Source organism: Pezoporus occidentalis, unplaced genomic scaffold, assembly GCF_034315485.1.
Source record: "Pezoporus occidentalis ecotype Australia unplaced genomic scaffold, CSIRO_AGI_Poc_V1 ctg78, whole genome shotgun sequence".
NCBI classification, from domain to species: Eukaryota; Metazoa; Chordata; class Aves; order Psittaciformes; family Psittacidae; genus Pezoporus; species Pezoporus occidentalis.
The window spans coordinates 2,977,417-2,998,225 of record NW_026916137.1 but is presented as its reverse complement, the minus strand read 5'-3'; the positions used below and the strand labels follow the sequence as shown (position 1 = coordinate 2,998,225).

The following is a 20,809-nucleotide window of genomic DNA, read 5'->3' as shown; positions in this document are numbered from 1 at the left end:
TGGGTGGCAGGCTGTGGGCATGTGTGTTACTGGGAAGGTTTGCCTGCTGCATGACAGGGTATTTTCCTCCTCCTTCAGCTGAGACCCAACTGCCCAGCCCTCCAGGGGAAGGAGGGAGTGCTGTTTTTGCTGTTGTGGGGAGAGAGCATGCTGAGTGTGCTACCAACCAAGCCTGCTCCAATTTCTACTTGCCCTTTGTTTTTCAGTCCCTTGCCTCATTCCCTAGTGGTTACGGGGCTTTAGGAAAGCCAGGGAGAAAGCTAATTTGATGTGTCTGGTTGAGATCCCTAGAGCTTTGCATTCCTCCGTACCCTGGTTATCGTGACATGAGGAGCCAGCTACCTCACCCTCCTGGGTGACAACAGTGAGACTTTAGCCCAGCCACGCTGCCAGGAGAGTGGGGACAGTGCCCCTCTCATGGGGGCTGTTCTCACCCTGAGATGGGGCGAGTGTGGGTTCAGGCTCTGGCAGAGGGAAGAGGAAGGGTTGGGGTAGCAAGCAGCCATGCTCACCCACTCAAACATGGTCCTGGCTCGTAACCAGTTGCCATTATCAGGTTTGATATGGGAAAGGGATGCTAGGATACTTGGTGTTTGTGGTACTAGATGGTCTTTCCCTGGGCATACAAGAGGAAAATAAAGTGTATGATTCTGGGAGGCTCTGTGGGGCACAAGACTAGGCAGAGGGCTGAGCCCACTGGTCCTGTGGTCAATGGGAGAAGATGGTCAGTCAGCACCAAAGTCCTCTCTGTGTCCTCCTTGCCCCTGCGATGAGGGTACCGCTAGTGCCATGTGTTTTGAATCTCTGAGCAAAGATTAACTTGCTGATCTTCATGGGTCCCCTGTGTGGTGTTATTTCAGGCTCTAAACCAGTTGTCTGTGTCTTTTATGAGGACAAGAGTGAAGGGAGGAGGGAAGAAAATGAAGAGATTTTAACCTGCAGTCCCTAAAATGTAGAGCAGAGTCCCAGCTCCGCCCTGGAGCAATGCAGCTCTCCTCCCAGGGAAGGGGGAACTGCTCTAACACATGGCTCCAGATGAAAGCTCCCAAATGGTACCCACTCCAGGGGATGCAGCTTGAACATCCCAGCACAGGTCCCTTCAAGGGTGCTTGCCCTGAAGGCAGACAAACTGGGACTCTTGTCGAGCTGATGAGAAGACGGGTCCCAGAGCAAGCTCCCATCCACCCGGGCATGGATTTGAACATTAGAGTTTGCATCTTTGCAGGGGAAAAATGTAGTGCTTGAGTACCCAGGGAGAGCACTGTGTGAGGCGCTTGATGAAGGGCTCGACAGCTCAGTGTCCCTGCTGGCACTGGGAACCATCCCCTATATCCTATAACCTAGGCTGAGGATGGTTAAGAGCAAGCCCTCCCTTTTGGGTAGTCCAGACTCCCAGCTTGGTGCTTACTACCCTCCCTGGGCCATCAGTATTGTCAGCCTGAGGGAAAGGAAAGCAACAGAGTGTTTCTGGGAGGCAAGCTGGCAGCAGGCACCATTGCCTTGCCCACTCCTAGGCTTCCTCCAGGCCCCCCTCTTACTCCTTCTTCTCTGCCCTGAGGCTTTCAAAATCCAGCCTCAACTCGTTTGGGACACGGGTGAGAAGCAGAGGGCTCTAGGGCAAACCTAAATGACCTCCTGCTGTCCCACACACCTCATCCCACCTTCTTTGTGCCTCTGGGGGGGGTGCTGCCTGCTCCCAGGAATGAGTCACGGGTTAGGTAACAGAATGCAATTAGCAGCCCTGGGCACTAATTACCAGCTGTAGCAACCTTATGCAAGCCCTGTAACAGTCACCCAGAGCAAGGTTTCTCCCTCCAGAGCAAGGAACAGCAAGGCAGTGTGTATGTTGTTCTGGGAAGGCATCAGCCTTTTCTATGCTGTCCCCCATGACCCAGAAGAGCTGCAGCATTATGGGGTGTATGTCCCATGTACCCCCAACCCCGGGGCAGGATTGGGCACCTGATGCTACCCCCCCATCATTGGCACCTAAGAAGAAAGTGTCTCAGTGCAAGAAGCAGGCTGTGCTCACCTCTAGCATCAGGCATGTTCTGGTTTGTACATGGTTGGATGTGACCTCTTCTGCATCCCAGCACCATGCTCTGTACAAGGTAGCTTTGTGTCATATTTGTATGTATTTTGGGGACATCATTAAGGATCCTCTGCCCCTGTCCCCCTTTCCCTCCCAGGGCTGGGAGGTGCTGCAGGATGTCTGGGAGCCATGGAAGCTGCATTTACAGCTGCCTGGCATGTGGCTGGAGCACTTGGAGAGGTTAATTTCTGGTTTGGGAGCAGCGGGTAGCCACGGGAGTGATCCCAGTATTGAGCATGAGGCAGTGGATCACTCATGCTAGCTTCACATCCCTGCAGTAATGTAAGGCCTGAAGGTGAATGACTCCCCCCCCTTGCCCCAAATCAGTGTAAGAAAGCATTGCTATTCAAAGGGATCTAAAAATGAAACCTGCAGGGACTCTCCAAAGGGATATAGGAGATGCTCTGGAGATGTTCATGCTTCAGGAGAGGGCTAGGACTCGTGGAGACTTGGAGAGCTACATGGGAGGAGGGCAGAGAAGTGGATTTGGTGGTTTCTTCCTTACGAAAGAAAGAAGTTGTGGACAGGGCTGGGGTGAAAACGTACATGTGAGGCTTGGGGGAACCGAGTACATGGCTTTAGCTCTGCAGGGAGTGTGTGCCTGGAACGTGTCTGTGTCTGGACACATGGTGGGAGTGTGGAACAGAGAGACCTTGACCCCTTCCTTGACCCCTTTTCTAAAGTCCTATGTTCTGACGTGCATGGGGGAGTCCTTTGCCACATGGAGCTGTGTCCCCACACATTTCCCCTGGGTCCCCATCTTATTACTTCTTATTTTTATTTTGTGGGATGCTGATTGAATGCCCACAGTTTGCAGCTCCCTGAGGAGGTGCTCTGATTTCAGCAGCTTATGTGGAGCAATGCCATCCTGCTATACCCATACTTGGTGCACAGGGAAGCTAGGGGTGCACTGTCATCTCCCTCCTGGATGATACCGGATAGCTGGTTGCCTCTCTGTACCCTCCTGACTGCTCTGTGAAGTGGTCTAGAGATGGCATGAAGGGGATCTTCATGGTCATCTACCCCATATCCAACTGAATGCCCTCCTTGGTCTCACTGGCCTTGGTGGTGAAGGTGGCACAGGGGAGATACACAGCCATGCCCAACAGTGTTGGGAGGAAGGAGCTGGAGATGCTATTTTTCTGCTGTGCCTGCAGGACTCTCTAGTGTACTCCACAGAGGGAGAGCTCACCCGCTTCCTTCCCTGGGGAAGGGGAAAAGGAAGCATCATCTTGGACAGCACAAGAGCTGCAAGGGACAAATTGCTGAGCTCAGCCCTGCTGCAGGGGGCAAGGGGCTGATATAGACTCAGTGGTGACCACAGACATTGAAAGGAAGGTGCCAGGCCCTCCCTTGCACTCTCTGGTGCTGGTGTGAGCGTCACTGGTTCTGCAGTCACTTGGGCAGCAGATGGTGGGGCATCCCTGGTGAGGATGTGAGATGGGACAGAGGCGACGCATGGTTGCAGAGAGAAAGGGACCTTCACGAGTAGGGAGGGTCTGGGATGTAGTCTGGGGAGATGGTTGCCAGAAGTGGGGGTCAAACTCTCCTTAGAGACCGTGGAGCATGTGGGGAAAGGGAGGGGGGGGCAGCAGTGGACACACAGTCCTGCTTTGGAGAGGCAGGGTGATGTTAAAGATAAATTCAGGAACCATCTGGGGCAGTTCCTGGTGAAGCATAGCTCTTCGCAAGGACAATGGAGTACCCTGCACTTTAATTCCACCAGCGCGCACATCCCTGCCACCCTCTCCTCCTCCCGCAGGAGCACAGCGCTGTCATAGCGGAGCGGGGGCAACAGTCAAGCAACAGGTTTGGCCACCCAAATCAGCTCCGAGGTTCCCAGCGTGTTAATGCCACTGTCAGACCAGGAGCTCCCCCGTCCCCATCCTTCCCCCTCCATCCTCTTCCTCCCCCGGGGCTGGCGCTCCGCCCCGTACCCGGAGGCGGGACCGGGGCCGGTGCCGGCTTGGAGCCAAAGCGAGCAGTAGGGAGGGAGCAGGTGGAGAGGCAGCGCTGCCACATGCATGCCCCCCGGGGACCCTCGGGATGCTCGCTTTCCCCCGGGAAGGGAGTGCTTTCCCATCGCGCGTCCCTGCCTTGCCGGGTCATTGAGTCATCTGAGTCTGTGAACAATTCCCCCTGCTTCACTGGTGCCTCCTTTCTGGTCTTCACCCACCCTATTCCTTGGCCACATCCTGTTCAGAACTTGCTCATGGCTGATTCTGCCCATTTGGAGGCTTCAAGAAGAGTGGATGGCTTCACATGGAGGTACCCGCAGTGGTTGTCTTAGTTCAATAAGATACTGTCTGTGACAGGAATAAACTGGGAGCTATGGGCTGTAGGCTCATCCATGGTCTCTCTGGAGCCGCAGTCTTCCTAGTCAGCGTGGCTCTCCTCTCTGTGCGGCACCGTGGGGCTCGGGAAGCAGCTCGGTACCCAGGGCTCAGGGAGGGCATGTCGCTGAAGACAGAGCAATGGAGCAAAGCGAGCCCAGAGGGAGGAGGTGGCAGGAGGCAGAAGGACCTGCGAGTCCATCGGCCAGAGGAATACAGGACTGAGGGAAGCCTGACTCTTGAGGACATTTTCATAGCTGTGAAGACAACCAAGAGATTTCACCAAAGCAGGATGGAGCTGCTCCTCGACACATGGATATCCCGAGCCAGAGAGCAGGTGAGTGTGGATTCAGACTGCAGAGGGGGTGTTTGATAATGGGGTAGGGGGGATAAAGGGCACTGCAGTCCCACCCAGTAATTTGCCTAGTTTTCCCCAATTCTTACTTCTGTTCACTTGAAGGGGCATGCTACCATCTATGTCTGTGCTTTGGTAGCTACTTTGTGGAAGAGAGAATGAAGAGCTTGTGTGGACTCTTCCTATGAAGTCTGGGAGGACAAATGCTCTTAGCAGGCATCACACCTAACCTAGGTCTGACTTTCAGCTTGAGGCGGAAAGGACTTAATTCCCTTTTACTAACTAGTAACACCAAGGGCTGCAGACTTCCTGTGCCACAAGAGACCACGAGCACAGACTGTACTGGGCATGTGTGAAACGGTGGTTTTCTATCTCCAAGTGCCATGAGTTAGCGAGGTTTCAAGCTGAGTGGCTCCTTGGCTCTCCATCAGGCTGCCTGGGCACCTTTTACCCCAAGACGGTGTGGTGCAGCGGGCAGGAGGACCTGAAGGGCTTCATAGAGTGCAGGAGGGGTGCTTGCAGCCATGTTCAATGCCAGCACATCAGTGCAGTCCATGCCTTTCTTTCTTTGGCAGATCCCCTCACATGCATCATCTTGAAGTGACGTGGGTGCGTGTTTGATCTTTTAAACATATTTATTTATTTTTAACTGGTGTCTGATGTTTCCACCCTTTGCTAAAGCAGAGTTCAGAGGGTTTCCTTCCTGTTAGAGGAACTGACGTGGGGCATCACATTGGCGGCTCTGTGCACACTGGCTCAGTGGTGGGCAGAAGTACTCCCCAGAGCCCAGGCGCTTCTCTCCCTCCCTCGCAGAGCTGCTCCTCAAGAAAGAAGAAATCCCGTGGCTGCCCCCAAGGGCTGTGTTTTCTCGCCTCTGCCTGTGTGTAATGGGCACCTAGAAGGCAAATTCAGGCCTCAGTGAGGAAGGGGGACGGGGGTGGAGGTACAGTGTAGGAGAGGGCTTGAAGCAGTGCAGGGTTTGCTGGGTAAGGGAGGTTTTCCACTTCGTGGTGCTGCAACTGTCTGGTCTGCCGCGGGCGTCACAGGAAGCCATGTCCTATTTTGAGCACGCTTCCTATCCTGCCGCGTGTCCCTCTCGCCATCCGTGATGCCCTGCTTCCTCCTCCAGATGTACTTCTCCTCTCTGCCTCACCTCAGCCCAGCAGCTCTTTAGAGACACCAAACCCATCCACACGGCCACACTGGCATGAAGATACCGTAACTGAGGAGTTTGGAGTGGGTTTTACGGAGAAGCTCAGCTTGCGTGTTTGACGAACAGGCATCTGGTCATTCTGCATATGACAGGAGTCAAACACTAGCTCCCCAGAGTCATCTGACCCTCTCTGTTTGGCAAATGATGTCCAAACCTGGGAAGAGGTGTTGAATTTTCCATGCTGTTGCTGGCCTCTAGGAAAGCTTCACAGACTGAGCAGGAGAATAGGAAGGAAGGGTAGAGTGGGAGCATCAGTCATGTTAAAAGTGTTTTTTACGTTGTTATCCATTTTTGTTGCAAGCTCAGTGTTTTCATCACCCCTCCTCGATTTTCTATGTTTTTCTTCTGCTTTTTTGCTAAATGACATAGAGGGCGGGGGAGTGGAGGCAGGAAGGAGAAGTACAGGAATGTTAAGAGCCTTTTTGTTTTATTAATTATACTGCTTCTGGAGGGGTTTTAGTTTTGAAAAACCGATGATATAGAAACCTTACTTAGCAAAAAAAGGAAGAGTGCTTTCCATGGCAAAGGACATTTCATTGTGGGACCAGGGATAGATCACCAGATTTCCTGTTATTGAGTCCTTATGGAGAAGTGCAGGGTTTAAGTGCCAGTCTTGGAGAGACCCAGGTCTCAGAAGCCCTGATATGCAGAGACAGCCTCCTCCTAGGGCAGAGCCATCATCTTGCTGTCTCACTTGCTCTTACTCATGGCTGGAGACTGGTCCAGTAGATCCTTCTCTGCAGATGGTGATATTGCTGATGCTAAGCCTGGTTTCAGAGCTGATTACTTGCATGGTGTCCTCCCAGAGGAGGCAACCCAGACTTCACAGGTCAGGCTTAGGTGGCTGTAACAGGAGGCAGGAACAGATGGGGTTTTTATGACTAGGATAGACTGTATGGGAGCCAAATTAAAAGTCCTCTATGTTGGACTCTGTCAGGGTAGACAATAAAATAGAGAGATGTTTCCCCTGAAATTGCACTCTTTAAATAGCAGATATGCAGCTGGTGGGAGATGGGAAAGGGGAAGTGCAAGGTGGACTCTCTTCTCTGGATCATGCTCTGCCTCTTGAGAATGGATCCACAACAAACTTTCCACTGGGGCTTGATGTGGAGGTCATTTCAGCAAAAGGTCCTCAGCAAAAAAACCAACAGAGGTGTTGGTTTTAATAGTTGTTTAGGCATCTTGGAGTGGCTTACATTCTTGGCCCCAGCAGGGAGAAGTCTAGTTTTCAGGTCTGAAATGGCAATTTGTTGGCTAACGTAAACTAATTTTAGAACCTCCCCTCCTTTCAGAAACCCAGACATCCAAACAATTGGAATTAAACCTTTGAATGGCCCACCCTGAACAGGCTTTCACATTTCAGTGTTGTGAACGCACTGCAGCTTTTGAATCTGCTCTCCAGGCAGGACGCAACCATGATCCTGCTGAGGTGTTCCCATTTTGGAGGGGGTTTCTTCTTGGAGGAGGAATACCCTGGGAGTCTGGGAGAAGAGTGTGGCTCTGGATTGTCAGGTTCCACATCTTTATTCCCTTTTCCTAGTTTCTCCTTGCTAGGCTACTTTCCCAGTTTGGGGTGAGGAGGTCTCAAAGTCTCGTATTTATCCATTTCATGGGCTTTTATGTTCATGGAGAGCGGCCACACAAAGCTGTCTGACACTAGTGGCTCCATGTCACTGCTTGCACTGCCATCCAGCAGACATCCTTTCCCACCCAGCCATCTTCTCCACTCCAGAATGGAGGGATGCTTTCCATACTGTATCTGTCCTCAGGCCCAGATCAACCGCTCCACATTAGCATCCTGGCCCAGTCTCAGTGTGCTGAGGCACCACAATGGGAGATCCTGCATGACCCCACAGATGGTCTGGTGGAGAACAGGAGGGTGAATATGGTGGGGAAGCTGCTTCTGTCTACTCCATTTGCCTGCAGAGCCACAAGGGACATCAGGTATTCTCCAGCAGGTAGAATAGGTCTGGCATGGCCAGAGAGACTTTCTGAATCTCTTCCAGACTCCCTTAGTATGGATAACAGTGGCTGGTGTCTCCTTGAGAAAGACCTGTCTTCTCCATCCCATCCGTCATGTGTAGCTTTGTTGAGGGACACATGGCAGTGGTCACTGGGATGCTGGCAGCAGCTGCTGGTTGCCCATTCTCAGGGATGTGAGGGATGGAGAGATGAGGATGCAGGCAGCTGCTTGTGCTGTTGTGGTTTCCTTCGGGACAGAGCCAGGGAACACACTCCAGCATCTCCGGAGTGCTGCAGCCACATATGCCATGGACATCAGAGTTTGGGAGAGCCAGAGGAATCAGATTTGCCTAGTCCCCACATTCATAACCTTCCTTTTCCAGTTATTTTGCACAGTCTGGTGTTCCCCGTGGTGGCAATGTTCATTCATCCTTGGGTTCCCACAGAAACATGTTGGGTGTCTCCAAAAGTCTATTTGCCACCCTGCATCAAGAGGAAAAGTGGGAACCTCAGAATATTTTCACAAGTAAGAAATCTGGTAAAAGATGCAGATCCCTATTTTAAGTCAATCAGATATGATGTTTATTAGACACACGATTTCTAGTCAGAGTTGTATCTGTAAACAAGTCATTTCCACCAACAACATTTCTGTTTTTTTTTCTTTGAAAATGTCAGAAAATTTCAACAGTTTCAGATGTTGTTTTTTTCTTGATTAAATATTTGTCATAGTGGAAATTTCTGGCTCTGATGCGCTGGCAAGGGAAATCCCGTGCCACTAGCAACCCCTGCCTTGCCTGAGGGTTGTGATATGGTCCCCTGACCCAGAGTGACTCCTTTACCTGAGACTTAGCTAATAGTTTCTTGTCCCGTGATCACCTTGAAAGTGGTTTTAACTAAAAGGTTTTACCAGTGGAGTGAGGTAGGAATGTGTGTGTGACCTGTTGCTGCAGCTTAACTGTTAGAGGGTTATTTGCCAAGTCACTGTAGCACATACATGAAACCATCCTGCTGTCCCTGCTTGAGACAGGTCATTGCCTTCTTGTCATGTGTAGCACATTTCTCTTGCCATGTGGTTCTGATGGGGACATATGTCCCAAACGCTGGCTGAGTGTGGGGAGGCATAGAGATGCTCTTGGAGCAGTTGTCAGGCTGCCTTGTCCCTTTTGTCCTTGCCCAGGTGCTGTGTTTAACCAGGCTGTGGGCAGCTGGTGGAGCGACTGTTTATGGCTTGCGACTCCTTTTTGGTTTAGTGAAAGCTCATTTTCTGCCTGAGGAAAGCTTTTCTTCACCAGCCCTGATCCCTGCCAGGCCCTGAAGAGGGGGAGATGTGCCACATAATGGCATCGAGGGGGATTAGAGAGGTCTGGGGGTGGAGAAAGAGAAGGAGGAGGTGAGAAGCGGCAGGGGGCTGTGCACACTTAACACACAAGCAGATGTTCTCCTTTTAACCTGAGCATCATTCAGCCACAGTGCTTTTGCTTTTCTACCACCAACACCTAATACCTCCCCTCCTCACTTGGTGTCACGGGTCCTCTTCTCTCTGTCCCCAAGGTGGCTGGGGAGTGTGGGGTGGAAGGAAATGAAGCCACACAAATACTGACTCTTGTGCCATGCGGGAAGGGGGAGCGTAGCCATCCGTCTCTGGCTCAACTGCTGCCTGGAAGAGGGGCAGCAGAGGATGGAGTGGGGTGACCATGCTGACCATGTCCACCTGTGTGAAAAAGGGATGGGTGGCCAGGAGCACCACCAGCTCCAACCCTGAGAATAACCTCCTGTTCTTGTTTCCCCAGACCTACGTCTTCACCGACGAAGAAGATGATGCCCTGAAAAGGAGAATGGGTAATGTCCTGTCCTGTAACACCACATCCCTTCACTTTCAGCCTCTGGGATGGGCCCAGCATGAAAACTGGCTGTCTTGTGCTAGTGTTGCCTTCTGAAGCACACCCCTTTCCATGGCATGTGACAGCACCCCAAGCTCCAGCAGTGATGGTTTGGTTTAGTTGGTGTACCCCAGGGCATGCAGCCAGCTGCCTTAAAGCATCCATGGGTGGAAACAGCCCATAAGAGAGCCCTTCAGCCCCCACCCTGGCTATCAGTGGGCAGGGTGGGAGTGTAGTTGATGGGTGTCCTAGTCTTGGCCAAGATGCTTGGCTTTCCACAGGTTCCATCTCCTGGTGGAGGGCAGGATGGAGCCCATGTCATCGCAGGCTTGATTGCCTGTTTGGGGGGTGATGAGGAGGTTGTCTGTGAACAAAGCCCCTTCCCTTCTGCCCAGAGGTCCTCCCTGTGCCCACGTGAAGGGGGTTGGCCACAGTTTTCTCTATCCTGGCAGGTGACCACGCGATCTTCACCAACTGCTCTGCTGAGCACAGCCACCCGGCTCTCTCCTGCAAGATGGCTGCTGAGTTTGGTGCCTTCCTGGCCAGCACTCAGAGGTGAGGCAGGGCTGACGCAGGGGTCCCCTGGGAGAAAGGGGCACCCTCCTTACCCCAAACCTCTTGTGCCTTTGTTCCTGCAGCTGGTTTTGTCATTTGGATGATGACAACTACCTAAACCCTCAGGCCCTCCTGAAGCTCTTGTCCTCCTACTCTTCTAATCGGGACATTTACTTGGGGAAACCCAGCCTGAACCGACCCATCCGGGCCTCCGAAATGCTGCCAAACAACCAGACGGTACAACCCATGGTGGTGATGCAGGGGCAAATGGGGTGTTTTTAGTGCTCTGGTTCATTTGCTGTAGACTTGCCCCAACAAGAGACAAGTCCTAGGAGGAGCAGGCAAGAGCTGAAAACTCATCAGTCTTGTCTGAACATGGTTGTAAGTGTTGACTCGATCTGTTCTATGTTGGGGAAGAGTCCCACATTGCTGCTGAGCCTTTGGGTACCTGCCTGCCAGGAGATAAGCCTGCCTGGGGCAGCTTGCCTGCTGCTGCCAGCAGGAACTTGGCTGCTCCAAATATAAGGTCAAAATCCATGCTGTACTGTTGGCAAGTCCCTCTTCTGGGCAGCAGTCAAGGGTTTAGGGTGACAATAGGGCTGCTTTTGTTCTGGCACCAAAGCTGGGTTTCCAGCATTCCCATCTCAGGGAGTATGGCATCGTCTGAGCCTCTGCCATGGATTTTCTCTGCTGTTTCTCTCCAGAAGCCTGTACGCTTCTGGTTTGCCACGGGAGGAGCTGGGTTCTGCATCAGCCGTAAGCTGGCGAGCAAGATGGTGCCATGGGCCAGGTGAGCTGTGCTGCTGGTGAGTATGGGAGCCACTGGGGATGGATGAGGAGCACGGCCACGCAGTAATTCCTTGCAGTGGCAGATCTGGATGTGTGTATGTGGTGTTTGTAAGGATGTTTGCAAGGGTGCACAGTGCCACAGGCTACACATCTGCAAGCACATGGGGCTGGAGGAAGGATGCAGTGGATGGCTCTGCCACCTGATTAAAAAGAAACGAGAGCAGGCACGTTGGCAGACATGATCATGGGAAGACATACCGCCTCTTGCCAGCTCCTTTCAGCTCTTGATTATTCCCTCACATTCCTTCCCACCCTTTTCAGCTTCCTCTGACTCTTCTCCTGAGTGTTTTCCCTGTCTGCCTATCTCCTCTCTCCTTAATCTGCCTCTTTCCAACCTCCTGACCCTCCCTCCTGAGCTAATTTCCCATTCCCCCACACCAAACCCTCTTCAGCTCCTTACAGTGGCCTTTCTCATTTCCTCAGAGAACAGAGGTAGGTCCTCGGGTCTTGTGTTGTTAGCCCAGTCTACAACAAGATGATGTTTTCCATGATGCAGTAGGTTATATCACAGGCTATATACACACAGTGATAGGCAATGACTGTGCCAGCCTTAACCAGATCTGTGCATACCCAGAAAGACAGATCCAGTCCATGCCAGGTGGCTGGTGTAGCTGAAGCCCATGAGATGTATTTTATGGCAAACCCAGACAGGAGGATAATCTGTGATCTAGTGTAAAATGGAAGTGGAACGGATGGTTAACGCCTAACCTGGCATAAAGTCTGCCAATACCGTGTTAAAATGCCTAAACGCTGCTTCACGTTGTGTGGCTGCTTTCAGTTACAGGAGCTGTAAAACTTAGTTTAACCTGTCATCAGAGGATGGCCAAGCATGTAGGAACATGTAGTTACAGCGGAACCATGGATGGCTTATTCAAGCTGCATGAAAATGTCCTGTTTCTTCTTCCTCCTGGTCCTGGCCATGTGGTCCCGCTGCTAGCTGGTCCCTCAGGGACTCAGTGCAGCTCACTAAACAGTTGGAAAAGTGACTTGGCAAGGTCTGCCAGCTCTTTATCAGTTGGATATGTATCAGGGGCAGCATCGAGCAATTGATGGGACAGGATGGCTGGGAGCAGTGAAAGATCAAACACATTCCCAAACCTTTGCAGGTGGAACTCAGGGATTTCTTGCCTAGATCCAAGATTTACTCTGGTTTTCAGTTAAATCCTTCACTTATCTCCCACCCAAATGGATGCCTATATCCCCCCCCCCCCCGACTCCTTTCCTAACGCACGCAGCCCTCCTTTCTTCCAGTGGCAGGAACTTCCTGAGCACTTCTGAGCTGATCCGCCTGCCGGATGACTGCACTGTGGGTTACATCATTGAATGCAAAGTTGGTGGGCATCTGATGCCCAATGTACTCTTCCATTCACACCTGGAGAACCTGCAGCTCATCCCCCCTTCTCAGCTCACGCGGCAGGTGAGGAGGGGAAATGGACTAAGAGGGAAACATGTGAGGAAGGAGAAGTGGAGGGGAGTGCATAGGCACATTGCTCAACATGGGTTGAATCAATCGCCTGCTCTTTTGGGGAGGCTTTCCTGACAAATGCTTCTTTGAAACAAGGAGCAGATGTTGCCTGCAGCACAGATGCCAGTCACAGTACCCCTGGGGTCAGTGGTGGGGAGCACATGGATGCGGAGTGATGGGAGGATTGAGGGCATCCCTGGGGGAATGGGGCACAAAGACAAGCAGAAATGATTGACTGGGGAAGGGTCTCTGACATGGCACCATGTCTGCCCTGTGTGGGGAAATGACAAGGGGTGTAGGGGGCTTGGAGAGGCAAAAGACTAGCACAGTGGGCCACCATGGAAAGAAAACATGGAAGGCAGAAGCCAAGCCAGTAGAGAAGGAACCAGAATGAGAGTTTCTGTTGCTCAAACCAAGTTCCTTGCTCCTGAACTCACCTTATACTCCCTGCTCCTTCTCACCACCCCCCTTTGCAGGTCACCCTCAGCTATGGTGTCTTTGAGAACAAGCTCAATGTTATTGAACTCAGTGGCCCTTTCTCACCCCAAAAGGACCCCTCAAGGTACAGGGCATGAGTGCTCTGGGTGTTGCTGTAGTGTGACAACAGGCTGGGAGGGGGAGGTAGCCAAATGGGGTGCAGAAGGTGAGGGATGGAAACCTTGCAATCACTTGGCCTGTTGGATGAGGGGCACAGCAGCATTAAGGTGTTTGGGAACATTTACAAACTTTGCAAATCTTTTTGGATGAGTGGGTGGAAAAGGAGTATCAAAACATTCAGTTCAGACAATTTCTGAGCCAAAAGCATTGCCATTTATTTCACATTTTGAGACTGATCAAGCTAACCTTTTACCTCCAGGGTAGGAACAGATACGTTCTTTTAAACTCAGGAAAGGAAATTCTGCCCGCTTTTTCATTTTTTGTTTTGCTGAGAAACCTGAAAGGAAGAAAGAAAAAGGTTCACTTTGACTGCAAACAAAGTGTTCTTTGATTTGCCTGCTCTGCTTTGAGTGAACAAACCTAAAGTTGTTATTTGCAGAGCATGGGTAGGAAGCTCTTGGCTGGAGATAGCAGGGGTGGGAAGCAAGTAGGCGATGAAAAGATCAACAGAATTATGTAGCGACGGGCTGCTGCAGTGTCCATCCCACTGTTTGTGATCAGGGTGAGCCACGGGCTTGGGCTACATGGGCCAGAGCTGGATTCAGGTGTCGGAGGGAGGCTTGGTTGCCTACCTTTGCTGAGAAAAGACATCTTAAGGTGAACAACCAGTCCTGGAGTTCTGTGGGCACCCTGTAGCGCAGGGTGGGCACCTGATGTAGGATGGGACATGAGGGAGAGGTCTTCTATTCTCTGTGTGCTGGTGTAAAAACTGCTACCTGACCTTCCTTTGCTCTCTCCCCAGCAGGTTTCGATCACTCCACTGCCATCTCTATCCTGATACCTCTTGGTGCCTGCAGGCTGCTGGCTGGTGATGCATGAGCCTCAGCTACAGTGGGTCCTGGTGGCATCCATGGGTCCTGGTGACACATCCATTCACCCCATGCATGCAGGGGCTGGGACACTGAATATGCTCGGTGCTCCCAATTTCCTCTTTTCTATGGTGGTTTTGGGGCTGTGTGATGGTTTTTTTTTGATCCTTCCTGTGTACCAGTGACACAGGACAAGAGACAAGATCTGTCTCAGTGATGGATAACATGGGCTGGACACATAGATGAGCTTCCCATCTGTGCAGGGATACATGAAAGGGATGGGAGCAATATGCCTTCCTGAGCAGATCAGGGACCGGGTAGTGACTGCTGGGCATTTGGGTAGAGGTGGGGACCTGCTGCTGCTCGTTGCTGTGGATTCATCTTGCTGCACTGCAAAGGCCCTGGGTATAGGTAACCAGTGCCCAGCTGAGGACGGCTGGTAGTGTGTCATGGCTCCAGCTTCTGTGAACAAGCCTTATTCCTCCGTATCTGCTTGTGCTTTCCCCACCTCCCACACTTCTCTGCCACAGACTTTTTCTTGAGTCTCTGCTTAGTCAAGGTCTATAGAAATGGAAAATGTGACCATTTCTGTGCTGAATGAGTGCTGGAAAAGTGTAGTCCTTGCTCAGCAGAGGAAGATGGGCAGGAAGTACAACGAATCAGGAATTCCCCGCTCTGCTGGCACAGAGGGGTGGGGCGCCAGGAGGAGACTGACCGCAATGAGGATGCTTCTTGCACTGAACATTGGAGCCTTGATCTTGTATGGCCCTGCATTATCCTTCTCTTTTTACCTTCTTGATTTGGGGTCAGGATAATCTCTTGCTCTAATTACCAACCTGTCGTCTGAGATTAGGCTCCAACTCCTATCTGTGAGAGAGGAGACATAAAGGATTAGAACTGGCTGAAAGAGAGGAGAAAGGAAGAGATGGAGAAGGAGCGCTCAGGAGCTGATTAGAGGTTACAGCTTTATAATCTTCTCTGTGCCCTAACAAAAAAAAAAAGAAGTCATGAAGGAATGGAAACAGCAAGGCAAAGAGGTTTTTATCTCTGCATTTCTTTCCTCCAGGTGCTTAGATCGGCTTTCTGCCTTCCTGTTGTCCCTGCTGAGTGCAACAGAGGAAAGGAGCAGGCCCAAATAGGTTACAGGCTTTCTGGCGTGTTTGTGGAGAGTCCTTTTCTCAGAGCCTGGCATGAAAGCTGGGCAATTCTGCTTGCTGGGGAATGAATTTCGGCACCGTTTTGTCCTTGTACACACGGTTAAATGGCTGGGGTACAGCATAGCAGGGAAAGCTGGGAAGCAAAAGGGCTGTTTTAAATGGCAGGTGGTAGCACAAACAGGTATTTCCCTTTCAGGAACATTTCCAAACACACTGCTGGGATCTGTGAAAGATTCCTGTAATCTCCAGATGAAAGGACAGATGCCCTTTCTCCAAAGAGCTGCTCGGCTTTGACGCTGCTGTTGTGACTAAGCCTGTGGCTGGTGGGCTGGAAGAGCCAAGGCTGACTATCACTGTGCCGCTACCATTCTGAAAACTGGCCACCCTGTCCCAAAGCATCTCCTACACAGCACACACGAGTTTAAAGGGAAGGCGTCAGAAAGACCTTTCACCTCTGCAAAGGAGCATCTAGAATGAATGAGCACTTTAATTTCTGGAGAAGCAGACAGCAGGAGCCCGTACAGCTGTTTTCCAGCCTGGTCCTTCTTACCATCATTTAACCACTCTGTGAAGCAGCAGAACACCCTGCTTTCTTCTCCTGCACAAAATGCCTTTGACCTGGAAGTTCATCCTAAGGGTGACAGGAGCTAGCTGTTGCCAGTGCCTATAACTTGAGTCGTGTGAAGCTCTTGGCTCATACAGCTACACGAACCTAGGAACCATGTGGCTCTAAACAAAGACACCCAACTATTAGAAAGCAAGTGCAGCATGAAGAAGTCCTCCCCACCGGGCAAATGGTTTGGTTTGAACTCAACATGAAGATGAGAGATGCTTCTGTGAGAAGAAATAAGATCCTTCAAGAGAAATCTACACTACTCTGATATCTTGTTTTTCCACCATTCAAACTTTCAGCTGTTGTTAATGGACACTTTGAGTTAAAAAGCCAGTCCTATCTGGAGATGTCCTGGTGACAGTCAAAACAAAATGTGGTTCCTGTGCCCAGGGAAGGAGAGGAAACTGGTACAGCAGCTTCACTTCCCTGGCGAAAAGCAAAGCAGAGAAACTGGAAGCCTGCTTTGCATTCTGGCTGATGCAGGTGGTCTGAATTGACCTGGTGCCTTTTGCCCAGCTGAAGATCAGATATTACATGGGTTGAGCCCTTGAGTGGCTGCATAGGAACTTTTTTAAGACTGGGCTTCATTGCTGGAGCAGTTAAGTGCCACTTCTGCGACAAATTTCTTGTCTCATAAGGAAACTGAGAGCAGACAAGAAGGTGTCTGGGATAGGGCATCTCCTGGGCTGTAGAGCAATGAATGACAGAAAAGTCCCGTTACGCCTGTGACGACAATGCACTGGAAAGAAAATAGCTTCTTGGAGTCGACAAAAGAAACCAGATTTTCTCTAAGAAGAGAGAGATAGCTTAAGGGGACATTCACCACATGAAATCTGATCAATGTTAAAACCTGTGTTAAAATTAGTCTCAGGAACTATTCCTGCCCCTGCGGCTTGCTGTCAGATGTTGTGGTTTTACAGCCTCATTTCCCTAGTTTATTAAAACGTTTAGCTGTTTAGGGAGAATGAGAAACAATCTCACATGAAACTTTTCAGGGGTCTGTCTGTTTTAATTCTCCTTCATGATTTTCTGTTGTAACAATTGAGGTTTTGGAAAGGTTCCACTGGGTCTTTCTCTTCTTCTTCTTCTTTTTTTTTTAATCTCTCTCTTTCTCTATCTCATGCTCCCTTTTCTTATTGCAGGGAAAAAAACCCCACCCTCTCCCAAGAATGAAAAAGTGATGGAGACGTGGTCTTTATATTTTACTGGGAAAAGCGGGTCAAAGTCAAAGGTGTTGGCATGACCCTGCTGTTTTACAGCATTAAGTGTAGTACAAGGTTTCAAGTACAGAGACCTCTGTCTGCCCATGGCACCATAGCAACCAGCACTATTAATGATGTTTAAGCTGTATAGTGAAGACTTAGAAAAAAGAGGAGGGGAAAAAAAGCAGTTACAGTATTTGAAATGTAAAGTATTAAGTGAGGCTTTCATGTTAACAATACCCTTTCTTCGTTTCCCCCTTAGCTGTGAAGAATTTTTATAAGGAAACCCCTATTTGACAGTGCAAAAAAAAATGCTAATGACTATCCTTTCTTTAGGGGAAAAGAGAAATTAGTTAAAATAGGTGGGAAACTGCAGTTTGTGCTAAAGGTTTGAAGGGGAGAGAGAAGAATAGAAGAATAGTGCTAGACAATGCTTCTGTTTCTGGTGCCAACTCCTTTTAAAAGCACTGCTGCTGAAGAAAAACAGATTTCTAAGCCACTGTGGGATTTACCCTACTCATACCTGGATTGCAGGCTCCAGCTCTCTCCCCAGGCCTCTTCCTGAAGATACAGCCTTTAAAAGATGAGCAGTTTATTAGACAGAAGCCAAAAGGTGAGAAATAGGAACAGGAAGGAAACCACCATGTGGGGCCTTGGAGAAGAGCATGGCAATATCAGCTGTGCATTGAAAGTGCTGTTTGGGAGCTTTTATGGGAAATGGGTGTTTCCTGGACCTCCAGCTCTGGGTGTTTTTGTGATCAGGACAATTGCAGCTCACCAGTGCCACAGAGGATGCCAGCCTGTGAGTCAGAGTTCATCTTGGAAGAAGTGGGATCGGGTTGGTTGGCTCCAAACTTCTTTTCTTTTTTAATATTTCTAAATAACGCTCTAGATAAGTTGATGTCTTTCCGTCTGACAGTTCTACACAATTCCTGACAGCAGATTTGGCCTCTTGATACTGTCTCTGCCCTTGCTTACAAGGCAGGCTCTTCAGACAGTCCAGGGATGGGATCAGCAGCTCTTTTCATTCATTTAATTTCTCTTGTCTTTAACTCCTGAAGAACCCTACAAGACATCTGGCTTGCCCTTTTGCACTGCAGGTAACCAGGGCTCTACACAGCTGAGTGTGCTTGTGGGGCAAATGCGAAAGTGAAGGAGGGTGGGTGACTGCTCCATTCTGTAGCAGCGAGGGCACGGAGAGGAGCAGACCATCCTTATGTTCTTCCTCGAGGCACCTGCTAGCAGCTGGTGGAAGAGGTGGGGTCTTATACTAACTGGGACTTTCTTCTGTCCCAAATACTGCTCAGTTTATGGCTCCACTGAAAAGGATGTGAGTGTTACCATGGACCATAAGGAAGACCAGAAAAAAAGAGCAGCATCACAAATGTATAAATAACTCTCTCAGTTCTCACCAGCTGATGCAGGAATCTTTCCTCTAAACTTTCTGCCCAATTACCTGGGAGGTTAAATGAGTGCAAGACTGAGCTACTGTTTCTCAGCTGGTGTTACTTCTTTAAGATTGTTCCTTGATCGCCTGAGATTTTTGTTGCTCCCTCTTTGATCCAGTTTGGACTCCAAGAAAGCTGGGAACTCATCCCTCTCCCAGTTTGAGCTGTATGTGATTAATTACAGATCCCGAGAATGGGCTGCTTGCCTATCTTTCATGTTTAAATTGCTTTCCAAGCAATTTTGCAAGGCTAAGGAGCCTCTTTAGATGTTACATCTGACTGTGCCTTGGTCAAGCCTCCCTTGGTTTTGCTGGGAGCTGCATCTGATTCACAGTGAACTTTGGGAACACATTAAACTGAGTGCTTTATATATGGATTTTCTGGTCCTAACCCTTCTGTTGCTGCTTGAGAAGAAGGCAGCGTTGGTCTTAGCCACATAGGAAAAAGAAGTGCAACTAACCAGGGCAATGGATGAGGGAGATGCTGCTATTCCAAAAGCCCTGCTCCCCCCAACAAGTAGTCCATGGGGAGATCTGCAGCTCATGCCTTTAGGCACAGTGTATCAGTGGAGGATATGCCATGAAACACCCAGCATTTACACCAGCAAAGAATCCAGCAGCCCCAGTTGTGAGCCAAGGCCAGCTTATGTTTGGTGCTGGATAGAGGAAAACGGTGCCTACTCCTGTGCACTTACAAGCAGAGACAGGCTGGGGAAGGGAGGGAGGGCTTACAGGAGCAATGAGGCAGTATTGTCACATCTAAGCAGGGGGAACAAGATGGTCTTTGGGACAGGAAGGGACAGGGTTCAGGAGAAAAGATCCTTCTTCATCCAGAAATATCACAAAGCAATTTATCTGAAAGATGGCTGATACAAGCACATGAGAAGGGAAAGGTGAGGGAAGAAGAGAAAGAACCAGTTCAAAATCTACATCCTCTTCATGGCTGTGTTGGCAGCTGATGAATGCTGTCCCTGACTGGTACCTTGGGGTTTAGGGGTTTAACAGAAAGAGGGGAAAGCTGGAAAGAAAAAGGCAAGGATTATCTTCCCCTACTGACACACTCAATGCTGGCCTGTGGCTTCTCACCCATGGCTACCCCAGCAGCCATGGAGGAGATGTGGGACTTGGAAAGAGCATCAAACTTTACTCTGTCCTGTGTGTCTTCTGCGTGGGGGAGCTGCATGTAATTTGGCTTTAATGAGCACTCAGAGAAGCAGCAGACTGGGGCAGTGAGCAGGATGCATGTGCTGAAAAGTCTCTGCCCCTTCCTCACTGAGCTATCTTTACCATCAGCTTTGGCTGGACCAAGGCTGAATGCAGAGGCTGGTCAAGCTCTCTCCATTTGTGATGGTGTTTCTTCTGCTGTGCAAGGGGGAATGCTTCTGTCTGGGCTCTTGAACGGTCCTGTTTCCCAAAGGCATGGTGTGGGGTGCAGACAGACAAGGGCTTGGTGCAGCTGGTAGGGAGAGCAGAGTCCTCCATACCCCCCTCCTTTCCCCCCAGCATTCAGCTAGTGTTGGACGGTGTCTGTTTTTAGCAAAAGTCGCAGATTCAACAGCTGAGCTGATTTTCCAAAGGGACATATAAAACAAACAGCCTGCCATCTGCTCTATTGTCCTGGAATAGCTGCTTGAAGGGTGGGGGGAGAGGGAAGGAGGAGAATGAAGGGAATGAGAAACGGAGGTGGGGGGAGAGGATGGAAGGAGAGGGAGCAGAAGAGAGGAAGATGCAAAAAAGGGAGACAGGAAGGTCATGGAGGGGAGAGGAGGGTGAAGGTGGAGGCTGAGGGAGGGAGGGAAGGACATAAAGTAAAAGGGGAGCTGAGTGAAAGCAGGGATGTGGTGAGGGAAGAGGACCAGAGACCGGCACGGGGCTAAACAGGGCTTGCTTGGGATCACCCTGGCTGGATCCCTGGCTGTGAGCTGCAGGGGCAGGCACTTCCAGCAGCCTTGTCCTTGCTGAGCCAGAGCCTGGCTGCAAAAGCAAAAACTGGGCTTAGTGGCATGGATAATCCCTCCCCTTCCACTCACAGCCCTGCCTGCTTGCCTCCTGTACACCCCCCCCACCCCGTGTTGGCTTTTATTGAGTGCTGCAGGGCAGGATTGAACTCCAGGTTTGGCAGCAGAGTAAATAACAGCAACATTGGCCTCTCCGGTCTGGGAGGGAGGAGGGCTGGTTTTAATCAAAGGTAAATAACAGTCGGTATTCTCTGACCCTTAATCC

At 50.5% G+C, this 20,809-nt stretch overlaps 1 protein-coding gene across 2 annotated transcripts; it reads left to right on the top strand.

Moving 5' to 3' along the window:
• The first annotated feature begins 4,163 nt into the window (after positions 1-4,163).
• MFNG (MFNG O-fucosylpeptide 3-beta-N-acetylglucosaminyltransferase) lies at positions 4,164-18,963 on the top strand. Of its 2 annotated transcripts, none has more exons than XM_062602720.1 (8): positions 4,164-4,759; positions 9,743-9,791; positions 10,285-10,387; positions 10,471-10,624; positions 11,092-11,177; positions 12,488-12,653; positions 13,178-13,263; positions 14,104-18,963. In XM_062602720.1, exons 1-8 carry the CDS (start codon positions 4,421-4,423, stop codon positions 14,168-14,170), a joined length of 1,050 nt encoding a protein of 349 aa, XP_062458704.1. In that variant the 5' UTR covers positions 4,164-4,420; the 3' UTR covers positions 14,171-18,963. The 2 variants fall into 2 exon arrangements, with proteins under 2 accessions (XP_062458704.1, XP_062458703.1); XM_062602719.1 differs by having other exon boundaries at positions 14,101-18,963.
• Positions 18,964-20,809: the final 1,846 nt, after the last annotated feature.

Excerpts from the sequence above, each read along its gene's own strand:
- MFNG (XM_062602719.1), top strand. The coding sequence starts at position 4,421 with ATGGGCTGTAGGCTCATCCATGGTCTCTCTGGAGCCGCAGTCTTCCTA. Across the intron at positions 10,388-10,470 it reads TTCCTGGCCAGCACTCAGAG|CTGGTTTTGTCATTTGGATG; the intron begins GTGAGGCAGGGC and ends TTGTTCCTGCAG. Across the intron at positions 10,625-11,091 it reads TGCTGCCAAACAACCAGACG|AAGCCTGTACGCTTCTGGTT; the intron begins GTACAACCCATG and ends GTTTCTCTCCAG.